Source organism: Ciconia boyciana, chromosome 1, assembly GCF_034638445.1.
Source record: "Ciconia boyciana chromosome 1, ASM3463844v1, whole genome shotgun sequence".
NCBI classification, from domain to species: domain Eukaryota; kingdom Metazoa; phylum Chordata; class Aves; order Ciconiiformes; family Ciconiidae; genus Ciconia; species Ciconia boyciana.
The window spans coordinates 192,479,713-192,500,371 of NC_132934.1; the positions used below are offsets into that span (position 1 = coordinate 192,479,713).

The following is a 20,659-nucleotide window of genomic DNA, read 5'->3' on the forward strand; positions in this document are numbered from 1 at the left end:
TGTTTGTTTGTTTGTTTGTTTGTCTGTTTTTGTCCTTTTAAGCTTTAAAGAATAGAGATTGTGGGCACACAGTGGCCACATTAGACTATCATACCATCTAATACCAGGGCAACCTTGAAATGTTAGTGGGCGACAGCACCCTTGATGGAGGCTTTTGCTGCTTCCTCAGGACCATGTACTACATTCCACTGCTGCCTGAATCACTTATTAACGCCCATTGATTGGTTCACTCAGCTCTTATGTGTTGCACTGACACTTACCATGTGCTGTATAAGCACAAGAACTCGATAATATTGCGGAACTTATCTCAGGCTGCATTATCAGATGATGTGCTCATTCTCTAAGGAAGAAAACTGTTTGCCTATGGCAACAGCATCACCTTCTGTTGGATGAGGAATCAACATTCCCATTTCCTGAGGAGTTTGCCTAATGCTTATTTTATTTTTCAGGGTAACTGAAATGAATATGCAGATCAGGATTGAGGAATAAGACCATGTAACTTATGCTGAACTGTCATTTTTTACAAAATATTGCCATATGCACATAACTTTGTCAGTAAATAACAATTCATATGTTGGGATATCTAGTGTCACTTTGACACAGAGAAAGCAGAATATTTTGATGTTTGGGGCTGTAGATTTTTCCCCAAATACATAAGAAGGCTCAGTCCATACTATTAAAAGTCTGTGAGGGATTTATTAGAAATAATTCTTCCCTGTGTTTGTAAATCAACATTAAAGATGGTTCCCTAAAGGAAAAAAAAATGTCATATTAGATACTATAAGTCTTAGTTTAGAATCACATCCAGGAACATTACATTTTTAATTTAATTATTATGCATAAACATTATAGAATAATTTTGTAATAAACAAAAGCTGTAGTATATACCATGATATTTTAAAATTTAGTAATATCTCTTCTTCCATCAGAATATGACTATAAAAATAACACTTTCTAAGGCATCAGATTGATTTTATAACTTCTGTTGACATGCCTAAAAATTAGACACCCATAACTTCCAAGGATACCCAAGAATGGGTGTTTCCTTACATATTGCAGGGGCCAAAGTATTGATTGGTATCTCCAACTCTGAGTCACAATAACAACAAATTTGAATCTTCCTTTCTCATTCCCTTCTCTCCCAAATTCAGATGGCTTAGAGCTGTCTTTGTGCTTCTCCATCTAGCAATGCTTTCTGTGATTCAATCCCCATATATGTACACGTGCTGTGTGTCATGCATTCATTGGAGGATGTCATGGGGAAGAATAATACGAAATTACTTTGCTAAACACCTTACTTAATATGTTAATTAAGCTTGTGAAGACAGAGTAATGTATAGAATAAGCTTAGTTAGTGAAAAACAGTGGAAATGTGAGGAGAAAAAACATTTGCAGAAGTGTGCCAAATTAAATTTAAATTTTAAAACAAAAATAATTTATATTTAGGAGCAGAGTCCTTTGTCTAAGTCCTGCAGTAAATCACCAGAGAGAAATGAATCCAGAATTAGTACTGGCTTCTTTTTAACCATAATACAATCATGTTGAGATTTGTTTTCACTTTTGTATGTCTTGTTGGCTGACAGATTTTTGACAAGGGAGGCTAAGTTCAGACAAGAGCAACGTAATGATTGGAAGAATTGGGTAATGGGGAAACATTAGAAGATTCAAATTGTACAGCTTGGCTATGAGGAACATAATGCAATTTACGAGAAGAATCTAAAAGCATTTGAATAAATAAAACCAACAGTAGGAGGAAAAATAATTAGCTCCTGCAGATGTGGTGTAGCTATGCTTAATAGGATGACCTTAATAAAAGTGAAAATTTAGGTAGAATACCAGCAAGAGGCCTTGTGGAGCTAGTCATTAGGTTGGGATATAGCAGAGGAAAAAGGTAATAACGCAGCTGATCATCAGAAAGCATATGGTACTGTAATCTTATTCAGCATAGTATATTTCTAAGTGTCTATTCCCTGAAAAACAAACCACCCAAGAAAGGATGCAAAGGGTGGGATTCTTCTTACATGACATTGGGCTATCTAAACTTTAGGAGTCTAGTTCAAACTAAACACCTTATCTGCTCTGCTGTGGAAGGAGAGAGGCACTTAAGGAACACAAATCACCTGCACCTAAAGTCTGGATTGTCCTACCTCCACCTAGGATAAAAGGGGAGTCAAGATGACTAGCTTTGACTTTGAGATGGCTAAATTTAGGTGATATGAGCCCTAGTTTGAAAAGCGATCACATCAAAAATCATCAGTTGAGCAGGGTCAAGATGTTTCAGAAGTGAGTTAGGATACCTTAAAGTAAAACCCTGATGTGCCAGAAAATAAGTGGGTAACATAAGAAGCTTTATTAGCATGTAAATACTGGTGATAGCGGAGGAAAAAATTAGGAGCCTTCTTGGACTATTTTATTTTAATTTCCCAACAAGACTGGCTATGACTATCAACCCATGACTCATGATCATCCTCTTCACAGGACCCACCATAAAGTCTTTCCTAGTTACTTCCTTGTGGTTTATTTCCATTTCTCATTTGTGGTGATAGTTGTATATGGATTCATCTTCACTAAAATAGGTGTGGAAAGGAAAGAGATAGCTGACAGCAGCAAACCTTTGCCAGGCAGTTACATCAGAAATCCTGCAGTGAATGTTTTGGTCATAATCCCTCCCCTTGGAAAAACACTTAACATTTTGGATCTTGCCTTCAGTCAAACCAAGCTTGATTTACTTCCTTTACAAACTTTTCCTTAAGGTAGTATTATTATTATTATTATTAATAATAATAATAATAATAATAATAATAATAATGTATTTACTTTATAGCTCTATGTTTCTGTGTATCCATGTAAACATCAAGCCCTCTTCTGTCTATTTGATATTCAAAAACCCCACAAAAAACCCATTATACGAGTTTGTGTGGAAACCAGGCTGCATCTGGTCTAAGCATTGATGGGTCCTTCACTACACCAGGGGAACTCCCTTCCCTTGGTACTTTGTGTTGGTAGCCAGCCTTACCGTGCCCTGCACGTTTTTTTTTTTTTTAAGTCTTATCTAAATCTCCAAAAGGTACAAATTCTTACTGAATTAAACTGATTGTGCTTTACATCTTTATCCCCAGTAGTTCTCTGCTAGATACTCTCAAGGAAACAGAAGACTTTTTACAGGGGTTTTCATGCTTTATTTTACAGGGTTCCTAAGTGGTGCTGCAGTAAACCACCAAGTGTTAAATATTTTTTTCCCTGACTGCAGCTCCCTTACAACACTCCTGTAAGGCAGATATGCAGAGAAGCCACATATCTCAGCTGTGACTGGCAAAGAACTCTTTTACAACTAAACACTTTACTTCTAAGGTGTATCACCTTGCACTTACGAACACTAAATTGCTTATACACGTATTACCACCAACCTCTTATTTTGTCTAAAAGGACAATGGGTTGCTTGGGTTCTTCTAGTACATATCAATAGCATTCCTAAAAACAAACTAGGTTGTAAGAAGAGACACTGAAGGTCAGTCCAGATGCAAATTGATGACCTAAGTGAAGTTAATGACAAAAATCCCAAATTTGCTGAATCAAGGTTTCCAAAGAAACCTAAAGATTCAAGCAACAACTGCAGGATAGAGGGAGCCTCTCTTTTAATCTTAAAACTTTTTGCCCATTTTCTCTTTCCACTGAGCACACACACACTCACACAACAAAAAGTAAACACATAAAGTAATTATAAAATAAAGAAGCAGAATATGTATAACACGACACACATTGTAAAATATCTGAAACATCTGCAGGTTGTAACTGGGAAGACGGTATTTGAAAAACCTTTAATTTTTTTCCATTCTTATTTGCTAAATTTCTGCACATCATCAGTAGAATTAGCCACAAGTGCCTAATAGATAGATGCTTCTGTTACTTCAATTTGATGTAAAGGCACTTATTCAAACCCTTAAATATTTGAATACAAAGATTGTTGCATCATATAATTAAACAAATCCTCTTTAAGAATAATAAAACTAATTGCTTTATCATACAATAAATTCTTAGTGCAAACAACACAGCTTTGCGAAAATGACTTTTACAGAGTTGTCTCCACTAGAGGTCTCTAGAGAAATACAAGAAACAAGTCAGAATAGCAGCTACCTTAGACTTTTCTTCTTGACACTATTTACATTTTTTGGAAGATGAAAATCAACACTTGTTCTGTAACTGTTCCAGGTATTTCTTTGGATATTCTCCTTCTGCTGTGGATAATAAAAAGCCCTATTATTACAACGATAATTCACATCCATGAGGTGTTTTTATGCATTTTATAATTAGATTTTCAACATTTATAATGAGAATTTCAATGTCACATCCTTCAGGAAGTATAATATTGCACAAAGGATTTAGCACAAAGGAAATATTGCACAAAGGAAGAAAAAAACCTAAGGTGGCTACTTGGTAGGGTAGCCACCTTGCTAAATAAAGAACAAATTAAAAGAAAAAAGTAACAATGAGCACAAGTGAATAAAGTGTTGGTTAGCCAGAACAGTATTTTAGTTGGCAAATTAGAAAACGATTACTCTGGCGTGCTATTCAGCATGCCATTATATCACAGGCAAAACAGAGCCTGGCTTCATTATTTGTTTTTATATCCGGGCTAACATAAACATAAATGAGGAATAGGATTCATGTAGTTGGACTGTTTTTTCTTCTTGATACTTTTTGCTGGTTTTTTGGTTTTGTTTGGTTTTGTTTTGTTTTTTACTGGTAGTTTTTAAATTATAAATATGTGCAATTTCCATTAGGTTGATGATTTTCAAAAAAGTCATTTCCAGTTAAAGATGAATTTTATCCATTTTAGGATCTGTGCATTTTTATACCACTCACCAGAACAACCCATTCAGTGGTTTAGAGATTTTTCAGAAAGTCAAGCTTATGATCATTATTTTTTCCTCATGCTATTTTATTTCCGTGAACTTTATGTCTGCATTGACTATTTTTTACTAACATTTGCCTCATTAAATATATGATGTCACCAGGGTTGCTATAAGGTTTAATGTTCATTATCCTTTAATTTGGTTAATTAATATGACTTTATATTTGCATATTTCTTCATCACCAGTTTCTGTGTTGCCCTATTACATCTGCCACCATGTTTGATATTAAGTTTGACATAGAACAATCTTTCAGATCTTTTCTTCTATGCCTCTGAAGCTGAAAGGGGAGTTTTATAACATTAATGTACAGAAGTGGGAAGCTGAATGGTCTTAGGATCACTACTTGTACCCATTATGTCCAGCTCCTATCACAATCAAAGACAAGTGGAAACAGAGAAGAGTAAGGTATTATTAATAAGAACTACCAGTTTAAGAATTATAGCCTACTGTATTCTACACAGAGAACAAATGGGGTTCTCTGTGATTTGAGATTGGGTCACTGATCAGAAAGCTGGAAAAATCTGGAAATAAAAATACTTGCCCTGCTCAGGTTGCTCCTTCTTTAACTGTGGTGGATAGCTGTGTAAACAAGAGGAGCTCAGTGCATGCAACAGCATTAATTTCTATTCATTTTTTGATGCTACATGGTAAGTGTGGAAGAGAAGAACATGAGCTATGCTGAGAGTTGAGAGACTCAGGAGGGAGGCAATCCTAACAAGACAGGTTACTGGAACAGTTCTGGGACTTTCTGAAGTTTGTCGAGTTACTTTAACAGAGTATTTTCTAATTTTTTCATCTGTAGATTGAGAACTGCAAAAGGTAATCAACTGAGGCCAATTAGCAGCTTGAAATGTCATAGCTAGACATTTAAGAGGTGATATTTCTCACTGTATTTCTTGCTGCAAAGACCAGAAAGAGATAAAAAGCTCTGAGAGGAATAGCAGGAGCGCAGCAGTGACATTCTCGTAAAACTTGTAATATTATATCACAGAGTTGACCCTTCACTTCCATCAGCTGATCTGACAGTGATGGTTTCAGGCATGAAGTTTTACTCAGTTTGAACACAGTGAGTCTAGAGATGCTCATACATCCATGAGTTATCTCGAGTCATTTGCAGGTAGGATGAGTACAGGTCACAGTAGAAAGGAAGTCCATCTACCATTTAACCAAATGTCCCTGCTCTTGCCCTTGGAAACCATGAAGTGCTATGGTTATGTAAGACATGACCTTAATCATAAAATGCCTGTATACCTATGCCTAGTTATAACCTTTACCTATGATGATATATAGGAAATGGTCATTGTCTCTGCCTGCTGCTCTTTGCCCCATTTTTGTCTGTTGTATAATGAGAGGTTGGTCCCAGGTGTATCAGTCCAATACAGCATCTATTTCCAGTTATTCAGCTCACTACTCGCTCTGGTTTGGAGGAAGAAACTACAGCAAAGTACTGCCATTAGAACTCGCCTTACTTTCATAAAGATCTGAAATGATCTATAGACTATACCTTGAAATTGTATTCATATGCAAACACTTCTATAGAAATGGCAGAATTTTTTCCTTGACAGGAAAATTGCAAACTCCTGGATTGCAGTCCAAACACCAGCTGTCCCTGGAGCCTTAAGACTATCACTTCACTGGAGGCTTGAGCCTGTCACTTCACCCTTCTGCCTCAGTTCCCTCATTTACAGCTTGGAATTACGTTTTCCATTTACTTCACAAGAGGCTCCCAAGGACTGACTACTAAGTATAGAAAGGTATATATTCAAATTTTCAGATACTCAGTGATTTTTATATGATTATATAAAGATCTGAATAAAAGCATTATGTATTAGCAACTGTTATTATTAGAATTAAAATGAATATTTAAGCTAGTACTGCATTTGATTGTGTAACTACTTCATAATCAAAATGTGTGTTAATACAGCTTTTTTTTCTCAAGACAAAAATGCTATTCCAGGTTATTGACAATAGTATGGTTTGGAACTTTCATCAGCTTCACTGGTTAAACAGCTCATAGCTGATAACTGTAAGGACATGGAAAACAAAGGAAAGCAGTGCAGTTCTTATGGGAACAGACTACATCTTCCTCTGGGTTTGAACAAAACCACGCGCAATGATCACAACCTCTGGATGTTTCAGTGCTATAAATACCGAATCATAAGTCAAAGTCTAAACTTCTCAAACTTTCTCTGCTGTTGTGTCAGCAGAATAAAATGCTAAGCCTTCTGTTCTAAGGAAGAAATTAGTCAATCGGGGATTAAAAAAAATTGTTTATATGGTTAATGTATGGTACTAATTTAGGTTACTGAAGCTGGCAGTGAAAGCTGCTGTTCTAAGGAGGGTGGTACAAAGTTTCAGGTTGATCCTGTGGTTCCCTCCCACCATCTTCCAACATGTATATAAATTGTCAGCTCTCCAAACCCTTTGCCAGTTTTCTCTTCTAGACTTGCCAGAAACAGAGGACTAAAGATGAAGATCTTTTTCTTATTCACCTTTTCCACTTTTTTGTTGTCTGCTTTTGAACAAGCAGCTGCTTCTGCTCACTATGACAAGATTTTAACTCATAGTCGAATAAGGGCACGCGACCAAGGGTAAGTAACTGGGTTTTATTTCTGTTTTAAAAGGGAGCTTGTTAATCTTTATTCTCCCCTTTCTTCTCACATTATATTAAATGTGTTTTTTCACTATGAACTCTTACTATCATTTAAGTAGAACTTTCTTTCTCAATTAATTTTACAAGAATTGTTCCTGAATAAAAAGCTTTCTGGGGAGTTTCAAAAGGAGACAGAATAGTTTTAAACATTATAAAATGAGGAAAAATCTAAAATCACCACTTCTCAGTGAATAAAATGCATGCATTTTAGAATCACTGGAGTTAATTACAGTTCACAGTGTAATGGGACATCAGACATGTATAACATATGTTTTCAAATTTTTGAATAGATGAACTCTATTTAAATGTTTTCTAACATGGGAATATATACTGGGAGCCCTTCGTAGAACTTCTGTTCCCACTAGAGCAATGTGGCAAGCTGCTCGGCAGGGTATCCAAAAGACAATACTTACAAGCCAGGCTGCTCAGAGACATGGAAATAATTTGAACAGCTGGTGTCAGGGAGACACATGTGTCTAAATGTATTTTCCTTCAGTCTTCTTAAGTAAAAAACATTCTGTGAATAAGAAATTTTTACCATCCTATCTTCCTTTGTTGAATTCCCTCTGCCTGCTACACACACACTGAGCTTTTCAAATAAAAAAGTTAACTGGCTTCCCACTGATGTAAACTACATGTTCTAACTTTTGAACTGGTGATTTTTTTTAATTGTGGAAGTATAAAAATTAGTAACAAAATGCCTCTGCTCCATGGAATTTGCCCTTAAGAAATTCCTCTTCTGTATACTAGCATGCTAAGGAAAAAATATTCCTCACTTGAGATCTGTGACTTCTTTTATTTACATGCCAATTTACCCTTTGGTCCCCAGTAATTCCCAGAATGTTTGCTTAGGTGCCTGCGGTACTCCAAACGGTTGGTAATCAAAATAGCTTATTGATTTACAGACGACAGGGTTTCCTTCTACATAAAGAACAAGGCACTTTTCTTCCCTATCTCCCCATGACCTTCAGCTGCACAGATCTGTACAAGACAAAAACTTTCATGAAAAGAGCCTGATGGTATTCACAACTCGGTCCCTGGTGGCTGGTAATTAATTCACTTTGCAGGGGGAAGGGAGACATGTAAGGCATATTGAGATTTGACTAGGCACAGCTGGTGATCACTGCCCATCAGAGACAGAGGGTCAAACCAGAATGGAGGGGAATCTTCTGTCCCTGCTGGGAAGGTAGGCTTGCCAAGGAACCCAGCTGAGCACTCCTGGGAGCTTGCACTGTGGTTGCTTGAAAACACACCTGCCCTGGGAACTGAAGCCAGATGTTCATTTCTTACTCTTGCTCAACAGAAATGGTATTTGCCGCTATTTTATATAAAACTTTTCCAAAGATGTACAGAAACTTATTTTTAAAATGTTTCTCGCTCCCACCCATAGCCCAAATGTCTGTGCCCTTCAGCAAGTTATGGGAACAAAAAAGAAATACTTCAGCACCTGCAGAAACTGGTACCAGGGAGCCATCTGTGGAAAGAAAGCGTAAGTATGCTCTGTTTCAAAACTATTCCCCCTTCATTAAGATAATATAAGGTACGATTAGAAAACTCTCCTTTTCTCAGAGACAAACTAACTTTGTTTCAAATGCAAACACAGGAAGAATTCAGTTCATAATTTTACAGGGTTACAGCTTCTCTTTAGCTGCTTCTAAAACCACCTGGATAACAGATCCAATAATTGTTGCCAAAAATAATCACAAAAGGAGTGGAAAGTCTGAAAATGACAGCATAGTATAGAGTCTTTTTTAAATTTAAGAGGCTTCAAAGTATTAGTTTCAGCAATACTTCTCTGAGTTAAGTATTCATAGCTCTATTTTAAACACAGAGATGTGAGGTTAGGTGACCTACCCAAAAACATAGAGGGACCTAATAGGCCAGTTGTAAAAAAAGCTCAGCACTACCCAGCAGAGCCGTGTGCTCAGACCACACCTCACCACAAAGAAAAAAAGAAAACAGAATATGGTTGTGGATACAGATTAAATCTGCGTGAGTTTGGTATTCTTTTGGAATCTGTGTGTATATTTCAATTGTCACTTCTCAGAACACAAGTCATTGCCTTCTCTGTGACAAAAATGTCAGTCATTACTGCTTCGTCAGCCATAGAGCAACTTCAGAGTGTGAACACATACAAAACCTCCAGACCTGAACTTGGTCTGCCCCGCTTGTCTCACTTAGAATTAAGTAATTTAACAGAGACTGACATTGTTTACCAAATACAATAAAGTTATTTTTTTCTCATGTACCACATTTTCTCTTGCTGTTGTGCAATTACTTGGATAAATTTCTCAGCAGTTGTCACAGGAAATAATTATTTTTATTTTCCCGTTATTCTCTTACAGGGTCCAAATAGGTCTGGGGTGAAATTTTCAGAAAGGCTTGAGTGAACAGGGAGTCCAGGCTCCAATTGCAACTCTGTCTTAGGGTATTAGGAGTCTCTTACTGAAAGCCTATAAAACTCTTCCAAATGCCCAATTAATATTGAAGCACACAATTTGAATACTCACTGAGAGATTGTACGCCCTAAGACATAAAGATGTTAAGTTATATTGAGACATGGTGCAAATTATATGTATGAGGAACTTAACTCCATTTAAAGTAAGATTTGTACTTAAAACTTTCCTAATGAACATCAACCACTGTTTTAGATGTCAGTGTAAAGTGGAATAGAGATTTTTTTGTTTCTGTGCTAAAGGATTCCTTAACAGAGGTTAATATAGAATAAAAATATCCACAGTGTTAGCAACATGAGCCAGTCGAAGATGACTCCCTTTGTAAACAACCTCTTAAATTATCTTGAAAATGTTTCTCTGATCAACAATAATTCACTAAATAACTAGAAAGAAGAGCTTGAACAAGAAGTGACTGACAATTTGCAATTACTTAGTCATAGTTTTACTCTCCTGATTGTCAAAATCATGAGTAAATAGGATCCACATTTTCCAGTCCATTCTTCAAGTTTAAAAAAGTGTTTCTAAATATAGAAACAATGATAAATTTGGGGGAAAAAAAAGGATATATTTGACTTAAACAATTGCACATAGCTCACATTGAATCCAAGTGAGCTTTTACAAACAGAATACTTTTAAGTTAAAACTGCAGCTATAAGACTTTGTAAACTTGTATGAAATTCATTGAACAGTTCTTTACAGAAAGTCAAAGAATTCTATGTTGACAAAGAATTAGATGCAGGCACAATCTGGGTTTGTGCTGGGGAATGGGAGGCCACAAAAAATGATGCAGAATGTGCATGCATCACTAGCAGTGCTAATATGGCTAGAGTCTCTCATGCTCTCTTCAATGCATCTAAATATATGACACATTCATAATTTTAAAAGTATCATTTTCCTATTTATTTTTTTCATTTTTCTTCAAAGCCAGCTTTACATTTTGTTTCATTTTTCGGCTGGTTCAGCTGTCCTGGCTGACAAACAATTATATTCATAGTTCTTCTTGAGCATGATCCCTATACTTACTAATGTAAAACTGATTAAGACTCCTAAATGATTATTTACTTGAGAAAAATGCCTCCAATAACCATTTTTGCACTATTAAAATCAGACATATAAATCAGATAGTAGTCAGGCAAGGACCTGAAATGGGCTTGGATTGTGGTTTCTACTGTTCCTGTTGGGTGTCAGAGGCTTTGCATTTTTTGAGATTCCTGAAAGATGCTACATGTCATAACACAGTGTTGGAAAGGATCCTTAGGAAAAAGATTGAGGGAAGATGTAGTAGGATGAAGTTTTCTTCCACTTTGTGTCTGAGAAAATGTTTTCAGTGCTCTGACAGCATACCATAAATTAATGGAGCTGAGTTATACTTCCAATACAGTGAGACACTGATTCCAACACACAGTCTTGCCTTTCAAGCACTGCCATGGCTTTGAAGTCTCAACTCTAAGTCAGTCTAGACATGAAGAATGATACCATGGCTGCATCAGAGCTGAGGAAAAGACTTGATTTTCATGGGCCAAGCTATCACCCTAAGCTTTCTGCTATTGTAAACTTTATTGGTTACTAATTACTTACTTAAGGAGGTGGAAGAAAGTAACAGCAGTAAGTCAGAGTGGATGTAGTGCAAATCATAATGAACATCCTACCCAGACAAGCAATCTGATTATTCTAAATCCCCAGAATTTTCTTTGGAATGTAATTGACTGTCTGGAATCCTAACCAGTCTCTCCCATTTTGATTTTAGCTTTCTTTTTATAAGCAAATCTAGATAGGTTAGAACTAATTTTTCATACAAATTGAAGATTTGTATGCATTTGATGATGGTAATAATGATCAATTTCCAGTCAAACTAGACTGTGTGTAGTCATTTGCCCCACCTCTACCTTCAATTTTTTCAGGACCCATAGGTTTATAGTTTTTATCAGAATCTTTCCTTATCCTCCAGGTGGCATTATAATACTGACTTCCCTTTTCCTTCTGTGGACATGCTGCAAGTCATCCAAAATACTTAACCTTTTGAGTAAAGTCTGCCATACCACTGACTTCTTTGGAACTACATTTTATTCCACTGCAGACACATTGGGAAAAAGGGTATTTTCTGAAAATTACTTAGGCTGAAACTTGGATATTCTCAAAGTCAGTTTTGGAAAACAACCTACTCCTGTGGCTTTATTCCTAGATAGATGTCATGTCTTCCCATGAGAGAAAGTCTGCTCTCAGCACAAATCTGACAGGGTATTCATTACTTTGCTGAGCACCAGAAATAAAATGAGTTACGCAGTTATAGATACCTTCATGTGTCAGGAAAAATAGTTTGAAGCAATAGGCAGTTTGGACTCATTGAACTAAAGTCAGGTGGTGACTTTATTCTCTTCACTGACTAGAATTTAGAGGAATGTAAGCTGTAAAACATTTTACAGAGCCTGTGTAAGGCCCTAAGCAAGAAGCCTGCTACAGCCAACCAGAGGAAGTCATTGAGCAGTGGGGCTGGGTGGATTTGGGCATGAGAGTCTACACAAAACTATCACCTACCTTCTCCCTCCTCTTTTAACATTCTTACCATTGTACAAGCACTCACAGAGCAAGGCTAGAGGGGGAAAACAGTGCATATGAGAGTAAGTTAAGTCATAGAACTCCTGAGGGGTTTTTTGTGGCTGTAATAGAGCATCTGTTATAACTTAATCTTAGCTGTTAATGGGAGTTTTATACCCTGTGTACTCAAAACAGAAATGCAGACATGACTAAAGAGGTTACTATAATAAGAATGCTAATCCAAAGGACAATGGCTCTTCTCATGTTAATATCTCCATGTTAACAAGTCCTCCCTAACTTGCATATATGATCTATAAAATGTTAATTTAAGAATACTTTTATTATTCACACCTCCTATCCACTGCTGTAAATTTCCAATTGGGATGCAACTTAAAGATTTGCTAAAATCAAAGGCTATTGGACCAGAAGTCTTTCCTCTGTTTCTCTGCAGTATTTTATCTCCATGCCAGCAAGGAGTAGAAACAGATGAGTCACAGAGCTGATCTGAATAAACTGAAAACTGGCTCTGTTAGCCAAGAATAACAAGGACATAAGGTAGTGTTGCTCTGCCCCTTTTTCCTTTGGAATATACTACTTTGGATGAGGTCAGAACAACTTTGTGCTAAAAAAAAAACAAAACAAAAAACCAAAAACAAATCAAACAAACAAAAAACCCACCCCAAAACAAAAAAAAAACCACCAAAACCTCCAAAAACTCGAGAATGCAGCATTGCTTGTTATGTGAGTAACTGCTTTCTTCACTTGGGCACCTTCTTATATTGAACTAGTAGGGAGATACAGATGAGGATAACTTATGGTGTGAGATGGTACTTCCCCTGTGTACTGTGTCTAAACACAAGTGGTGCTGAGGAACTGCATCTTGTACTGAGTTTTATCTGGTTTTAACCTTATCGTGGGATCCTCCATACAGACCACTTTTCTCCCATTCCATCTTTCTTACTACATTTTGAGCACAACTGATACATGGACCTTCTAATTGCAGTCAGCTGTAAGGGAACATGAATACTGTAAGTAGAAACTTACAGTAACCCTTGATGACTGACAAAAAGCCTGGGCTGTACATAATAAGTTACATGGTAAAAAAGGCACTGATCTTGTAATTCTTGGCTGAAGAAACATTTTCTTTCTTAACTATGTTCTTCAGCCAATTTTCTGCCTTTCATTAATTGTGTCATTGTTGGATATGGCAAGACTAAACTTGCCATGTCTTATTCTGTGCTTATAACTCAGCTTCCTCTTTCCTTTTTCCAAAAGCTAATTAAGACTGCAATCTTTCATAGCTGCTCATGGGGTGAGAGGGAGATATTTTCTATTCCATGGAAGGAAAATATATTTTCTCATGACAAAGCAGTTCACACAGTTGGGTGAACATTCTGACTCCTATTCTGCTACACAGTTTTCTTTAATCAGGGTTTTGGGTTTTTTTTAGTAGCTTCTGGCAGGAATGCAACAAGGAGGAAGAGCATGAAGTTAATTTCCTTATTAGTTAGAAAATCTGTAGCCTAAACTGTATGCTATTCTTGCATTCCCAAGAAATAGCCATTCAGTGAATTGCTTTGAAGAAAGTTATATTAAAAAGGACTATACAAATGCTTTCAATATATGGCTTCTCAGTTGAAAAGATGGACATGGCAGAAGGGTAAATATATCGTGTATATATATATATGAGGGAAAGGAGACAAAATATTTTCATAGCACAGAGAAATGAAAGACTGTGTTTTTTAAAAAAATTCTTTAATCTTCACCAGCTCTATCAGATTGCTGTCAATTATGGAATTATAATCTTCACTTTTAAAATCATGCTTTGTAATGCTAATGTTCTTCCAGTCTACTTCCATTTTTTAATCTCTTGAAGTAGTTTGGATGTTGAAGGTCTTAAGTCCAATTTTTCATTTGAATAAGCTATTCATTTCAATATGTATGTGGTTAATGTTTTGTCAGTTTTAGTGTATGAAAAATGAGAGAAGTGTACTCAGCTGCCACCAAAGAGTCTACAGATTAAAAGCTGGAATGTAGTGGTAAAGACTCAGAAAAAACTTAAAGGAATTAGTGTTCAGAACCCTAGCACTGCCAACATCAGCCACACCTATAAAAATAAATCTATTATGTAAAACCATGATGGCAATTTTTCCTTGTCATTCACAGTGTACCATAATTTGAAAAGTAATATCTGAAGTCTAATGTCTTAAAGTTTATGTTTTAGACTTTGGTAAGATTGTATAATTTGTTGGTGTTCCCTCTTCCGAGGAGCCAAAATCAACTCTGTGATAACTTTAGTGAATTTGCACTTTTGTATAAGAGAGAAGAATTTGTGAAGCAGATCTATGGCAGAGCTTTTATTTCTGTCATATTAATTAAGAGGACATTATATCTTATAAGACCATCAATGCTAAACTGAGTGTTACAGTATAGAATTATCAGTTAGCCCTGGTTTGAAGTTATGTACAGCTTACACGTATTCATTATATAACAGTTCCTGGTCCCTGGTATTGCTAAATTCTGTGTATGTTGTCATGACATAGTCTCTTAACTCTGTTTTTTATTTCTTGTAGTCTGTTTTTCATCCTCACTACGTTTACCAATGAACTTTCCCTTGTGTCCATCCATCCAGTATTTAGTGACTTCCTTCTCTATAACCTGCTTTATGTCTGTTCTTAATTAGTTCTCTCCTTCATTCCTGAGCTTCTTCAAAGTCTTCCTTGAAAAACTGAGGCTCTGCCGTCCCATTTTCTATCACCATACAATCCACAGGACCTTATCCTAAATACCTGTTTAGTTCCTGTATCCAGTATGTAGGTGACCTCATGTAGTTTTGTCATTTTGATTTCTATTCAGTTAATTGAATTTTTTTCTCCTTTACAACCCTGCTGCCACCAGTTTTTGTCAATGTGCTCACTTTCTTTATTTTTCCCTTTCTTCAATCCCATCTAATCTTTTCAAAATAGACCAGTTAAATTAATTCTCTACAGCTGCTGTTCTAGTCACATCATCTTTTAATAACTCTACATGAGTTCCACATCCCCTTCCATGTTCCTTCCTGGCACTTAAACTTAATGATGACAGTCATTCTGTAAATTCAAAAGCCTTGCATTTAGTAAAATACAACCAATTTGTAGTCTATACAGAAAAGGTTGAATGATAAAAAAGGGATGAAGATCTGGAGAGTGTGTACTTAGCAAAGAAAAATTAATAATAAAAAATTAAAAATTAGACTCAGCTAAAATTAGTTTACACTTGTCCTGTATATTATTTAATTGTGCTTTTGTCTATATCCCACAGAACTGTCTTATATGAGTGCTGTCCTGGCTATATGAAGATGGATGGTATGAGAGGATGTCCTGCAGGTACAAGCTTATTTTCATATGGATGAGTCAGTATATGCGAAGCATTACAACACAGGACACTTTCAAAGGTGGTCATCTTGAGAAAGGATTGCCTCTTTTTGAGAATTACTGCCTGAGAATACACAGCTTCATTTGCATACAGCCAACACAGTTAAAAATCAGCCAGCACTGAATTCGATCATGCAGTTTAAGGTGAATTTCCCAGCTCCTTCCAGTTGCTGGATTGGAGAGGAACGGTAGAGTCTTCAGTTCCCAAAGCTGCCAAAGAAGAACTTTTATACCTATTCCCATCACACCCCAGAATAGCCTAACGCATACCAGTGAGGTCAGAAAATCAGGACATGATGTGTGGCATATCTAAATTCTGTTTATTCCTTTTCCTGAGAAGACTTGAATCTTATTTACTAAAAGAGTGTTATAGGCTTTAAATAAACTAAGAAGGAGTGAAAATGAAGACAGGAATTAATCAAATTTCTCCTATTTGTGCTATTCTGTTTTACATAAATAAAATTAATTGCAGCAGGGAAAAGTAATCTGAGAAGCAATAAATTTTATAACTTTAGATCCCTATATCTGAAGTAATCCTTTTATATTCAATAATAGTTAGGCATATCTAAGTCAGAGTTCAGTTTGTTTAGATGAATTAATCTCACTTTAGATGTTTACATTAGGATGAGGTCAGTCACACTCTAGAATTGCCTGTTCCTCTCCATGACCATAAAAAGAGCCAAGAACAATTAGCTCTCATGCAGATGCCTCACTTCTAGATGCCTAGAATTAGGAGAGATGAATCCTGTTCTCCTGTAGCAGTGTTTTAACTGTGAGACCATTCTTACTCTCTGAATGAATCAATATATGCACAAACCACACTCTGGAAGAAGATCAAGAGGCCTCACAAGAAGAATTCTGGTCCACCATAACCAAATGAGACCCAGTCCACTGAAATTTTTGTGATTATAGATGGAATTTACTCCTGTCCTCAATGAATCGCCTCCCATTTGAGATTGGGTTGGCGCAAAACACAACAAATTTTCTGAAGAAAACATTACAATATTTGGTTTTGTTTGATCTAAATTTTCATTAGGCAAACCAAAAAAAACCCAAACAAGCAGATGTGTTTGGATGGTTTTTGAGTATGTTGACAATGGAATTGAAGCACATTGTTTTAATATTGATTTAAACGCTTTCAGAAAGGCAATACTATTGTCCAACCAAAAGAAACAAAGTAGATTTGATTGTGAGAAACTGGATGACTGAAGAGTTTATTCTTATCTCATGTTTATTTTAGTTGCTCCTATTGATCATGTATATGGTACACTTGGTATTGTGGGAGCTACCGCCACACAGCAGTATTCTGACATATCAAAGCTGAGAGAGGAGATTGAGGGACGAGGATCGTTCACTTTCTTTGCACCAAGCAATGAAGCCTGGGAGCAATTAAATTCAGTAAGTGTGTGTGCGCGCGCGTGCGTGAGTTAAAGTGTGTTTATTGTTCAGCTAATGTTCTAGCTGCAACACAGTTAGTCTATGATAAGGTAGACTAGAAACTATTGATATTTTAGATATAAAAGGACATTACACAAGTTATAATGAAATAATTTGCATGTTTAACATGCATTGCTGAAGCTAGAGAGTCTGAATTTATTTTCAGGAGTACTAAGCAACTGTAAGTGTTTCTTATTTAAGCACTTGCATGACAAATATTAATATTGTTAGTGTTATTAGCATAGTTTTGGTGAAACTGACAGGAATTCCAGCAATTGCATGATGTAGAGTATAATTGTACTTCGCCAGTGATTCAGGTGTCCTTCTTTTAGTAATGCTTTTAGTTAAATAAATATTGAATCAAAGCTGCTCCAATGGCTTGTCTGTGATGAGACCTCGTGTCTTCCATTTGTAAGCAAATCAGACTAAAGCATCTTTTAAGTATAGCCAGATCAATAGGTATCAAAGTTGTGTCTCCTGACAAGAAATATCCATTGTTGAATGTATTGAAAGCATATGTTAAGGTAAAGCAATAAGTACATGTTTCCAACTGGAAGAATGTTTTCAAGCTTCTAATTAATTAAATTCCTTTCTTCTTCAGGAAATTCACAGGAATTTGGTCGACAATGTAAATATTGAACTGTATAACGCTCTCCACCACCACATGGTAAACAAGCGCCTGTTGACAAAAGATCTTAAGAATGGCATGACTCTGGTGTCTATGTATAATGATCAGAAATTGCATATTAACCATTATCCTAATGGGGTAAGTATTCTCTTTTCTTTTTTTCCCTAACATAATTATTCAGTTATAGCCATAACTCTTTCCTTTATTTCCTTCTATAGCTAAGAAAATAGGTTATAGAAAGTTTAACATCTAGCAAGTCAGTTGCCACTGACAAAAGTAAATAAATTTTCTCTTGAAGATATTTTGTCTGCTGTGTAGCCTAATCACTAATAGAGAATTAATGAACTGTGCTGTTTGCTGTTTAGAAATCAGAGTTCAAAGAAGAATGAACCGTCTTCCTAAAAGACAAAGCTTTTTGTGGCCAAAATATATGATCATAATAAATCTGAGAGCAAAATCTACTATTAATCTTCATGTGTTTACAAAATAATATTAAATCAGATCTTTTATTTGAATTGGAGTGCACAGTAGAAGCATTTAAGACTGTAGGGGACACACATCCATTATTTGGCTGGAAAAAAAATTATTTTTAGGAATGTTAGAAATCTCCCAGTTAAGTCACTCATCTTTGTTGTCTTAAATGCATCAAAATGTTTATGTTGGACTACAGTTTACATCAGTAAAAACCAATACAATCACCATATTAACCAGGTACGGAAAACAAATCTGAATAATTGCAAGAAATAAAACATGAATATGAAATCACTGTAGCCTGAATAAATCTGCTGCTATCTTTCCAGAAGCTTAGTCAGCCTTTCAAATCTTACAAGGTTTTACTTAAAATTTAAAATAAAAACCGAAAGAACAACAGTGAATACATAATATACAGTACATATATTGCCAATCTGTAAGAATCAGATTCCAAGTATGTGATCAGATTAATGCTTAATCTTCTACTGCTTGATTCTTCAAATATAGGTTGTAACTGTTAACTGTGCCAGGATCATCCATGGCAACCAGATTGCTACCAATGGTGCTGTTCATGTCATTGATCGTGTCCTGACCGCTGTTGGAAATACTATTCAAGATTTCATTGAAGTCGAGGATGATCTTTCATCTTTTAGAGTAGGTGGACAAAAATAAAAATGTTTATCTGATCTTTTAGTTTTTTATTCTTTCTTTTCTCTTTGTGTATGGTACCAGGAAGTAAGAAGGGTTAGAAGAGACAGAAATAAATTAAATTAAGAACTCCAGCTAATATTGCAAATCTAGCTAGATAAAAAGGCAAAGTATATTTTACATAAGGAGTCTGTTTCTGCTCTCTTGTGAATCAAATAAGACCACATCAATAGGACAGAGTGTATCCCTGTACATTAAAATTGTGTCTTCTCTTAAGCACTGAGGTAATGAAATGTGTGAGCATAAGTTACAGTGTCTGGTGCTAGATAAATAAGAATAATTTCAAAATGGATGATAGAAAATGGTAAAAAAATGCAAATAAATTCCAGAACCTGACTCATAGCAAGTTTCAGAACACCAGTAGATATATGTAGGAAGGATTTTTCTTGCAGAGAGGAAGCAGGTTTTTTTCTGTCCAAGTTTCTAATTTCTCCTTATTCTAGAAAGTATGTCTGCTTAGTGTAATAGGATTGCATGCTGCACATGTTTAAAAAAATATGCCATGGTTTTGCAAATAGCTGTTGTCCTTTTCCTTCCTCCATGTCCTCAATAAATACAAAAAAATATTTTAAATGAAGAAACATAAAGGTGGAAAAGACTCTCTGAATCCCTCAAATCCAGTCCATGACAGTTATAGGCAACCACATCATTTAATCCCTTTAAAAAATGGAATATAAAAGCCAACCCTTTCTAGTCTCCAGTTGAAAAAGAAGCCCTCTTTGTCTGATTTTTTTCCTGTGCATTCTTTCTTGTATGTCTTCTATTTGGGTTTAAATTTTGTGAACTCTAAGGAGACATTTTCACCTAATCCTAGATAAGGTCTTACCTATTCCTTTTATATTAACTTGCATACCTGCCTAACTCTGCTTGAAAAAAACCTTACTGGTTTCAGGATACATGCTAGCATGATACTTGGTTTTCTTTCAGTTGCATCACATTGCACTCTGCCTTTCTGACTTTTCAAAGGGTGAAGTCCCTGTTTATAACACATACACCTGCTAATTCCTGTGTGTGTGCCTCTGCACTTCATATTGCTTTAATGACTTCGGCTCCAAAAGCAAATGTGCTAACGAAACCATTAAACAAAATCAGCCCTGAGACTCTAATATGACATTTCTTTTAGGATGGTTATTCCCATCTTCCAGTTTGCCAGTTTCATATGCACTTTATCTTTCTGTCTCAGGTTGAGCTAATAGTATTTCATATTTAACTGAGCAAATTCTTTACTCAAGTCCATATGTGTTCAATTTTACATACGTTCTTTTTCTAGAAAATATGTTCATAATTTATATTGGCATACTCTATCATATTACCCTTTTAATCCCTCATATATTCTCACAATTCTTTGATTACTTTTCCTGCATTGGTCCTTTTCTTCAGTTTTTGACTCTAATGAGGACAGGTTGCAGCCACCAAAGAAATATGTATTGTTATAGTATTATCTT

At 35.8% G+C, this 20,659-nt stretch overlaps 1 protein-coding gene across 14 annotated transcripts in view; it reads left to right on the forward strand.

Annotated features, from left to right (window-relative positions):
• Positions 1 to 7,330: 7,330 nt before the first annotated feature.
• POSTN (periostin) overlaps positions 7,331 to 20,659 on the forward strand; it is a 37,849-nt gene continuing 24,520 nt past the window's right edge. For all 14 annotated transcript variants that reach the window (XM_072850321.1, XM_072850323.1, XM_072850327.1 and 11 more), the window contains exons 1-6: positions 7,331 to 7,504; positions 8,957 to 9,055; positions 15,858 to 15,922; positions 17,211 to 17,368; positions 18,009 to 18,173; positions 19,014 to 19,160. In XM_072850321.1, coding sequence (XP_072706422.1) covers positions 7,383 to 7,504; positions 8,957 to 9,055; positions 15,858 to 15,922; positions 17,211 to 17,368; positions 18,009 to 18,173; positions 19,014 to 19,160 — 756 coding nt within the window. In that variant the 5' untranslated portion in view covers positions 7,331 to 7,382. The remainder of the gene's footprint in view (positions 7,505 to 8,956; positions 9,056 to 15,857; positions 15,923 to 17,210; positions 17,369 to 18,008; positions 18,174 to 19,013; positions 19,161 to 20,659) is intronic.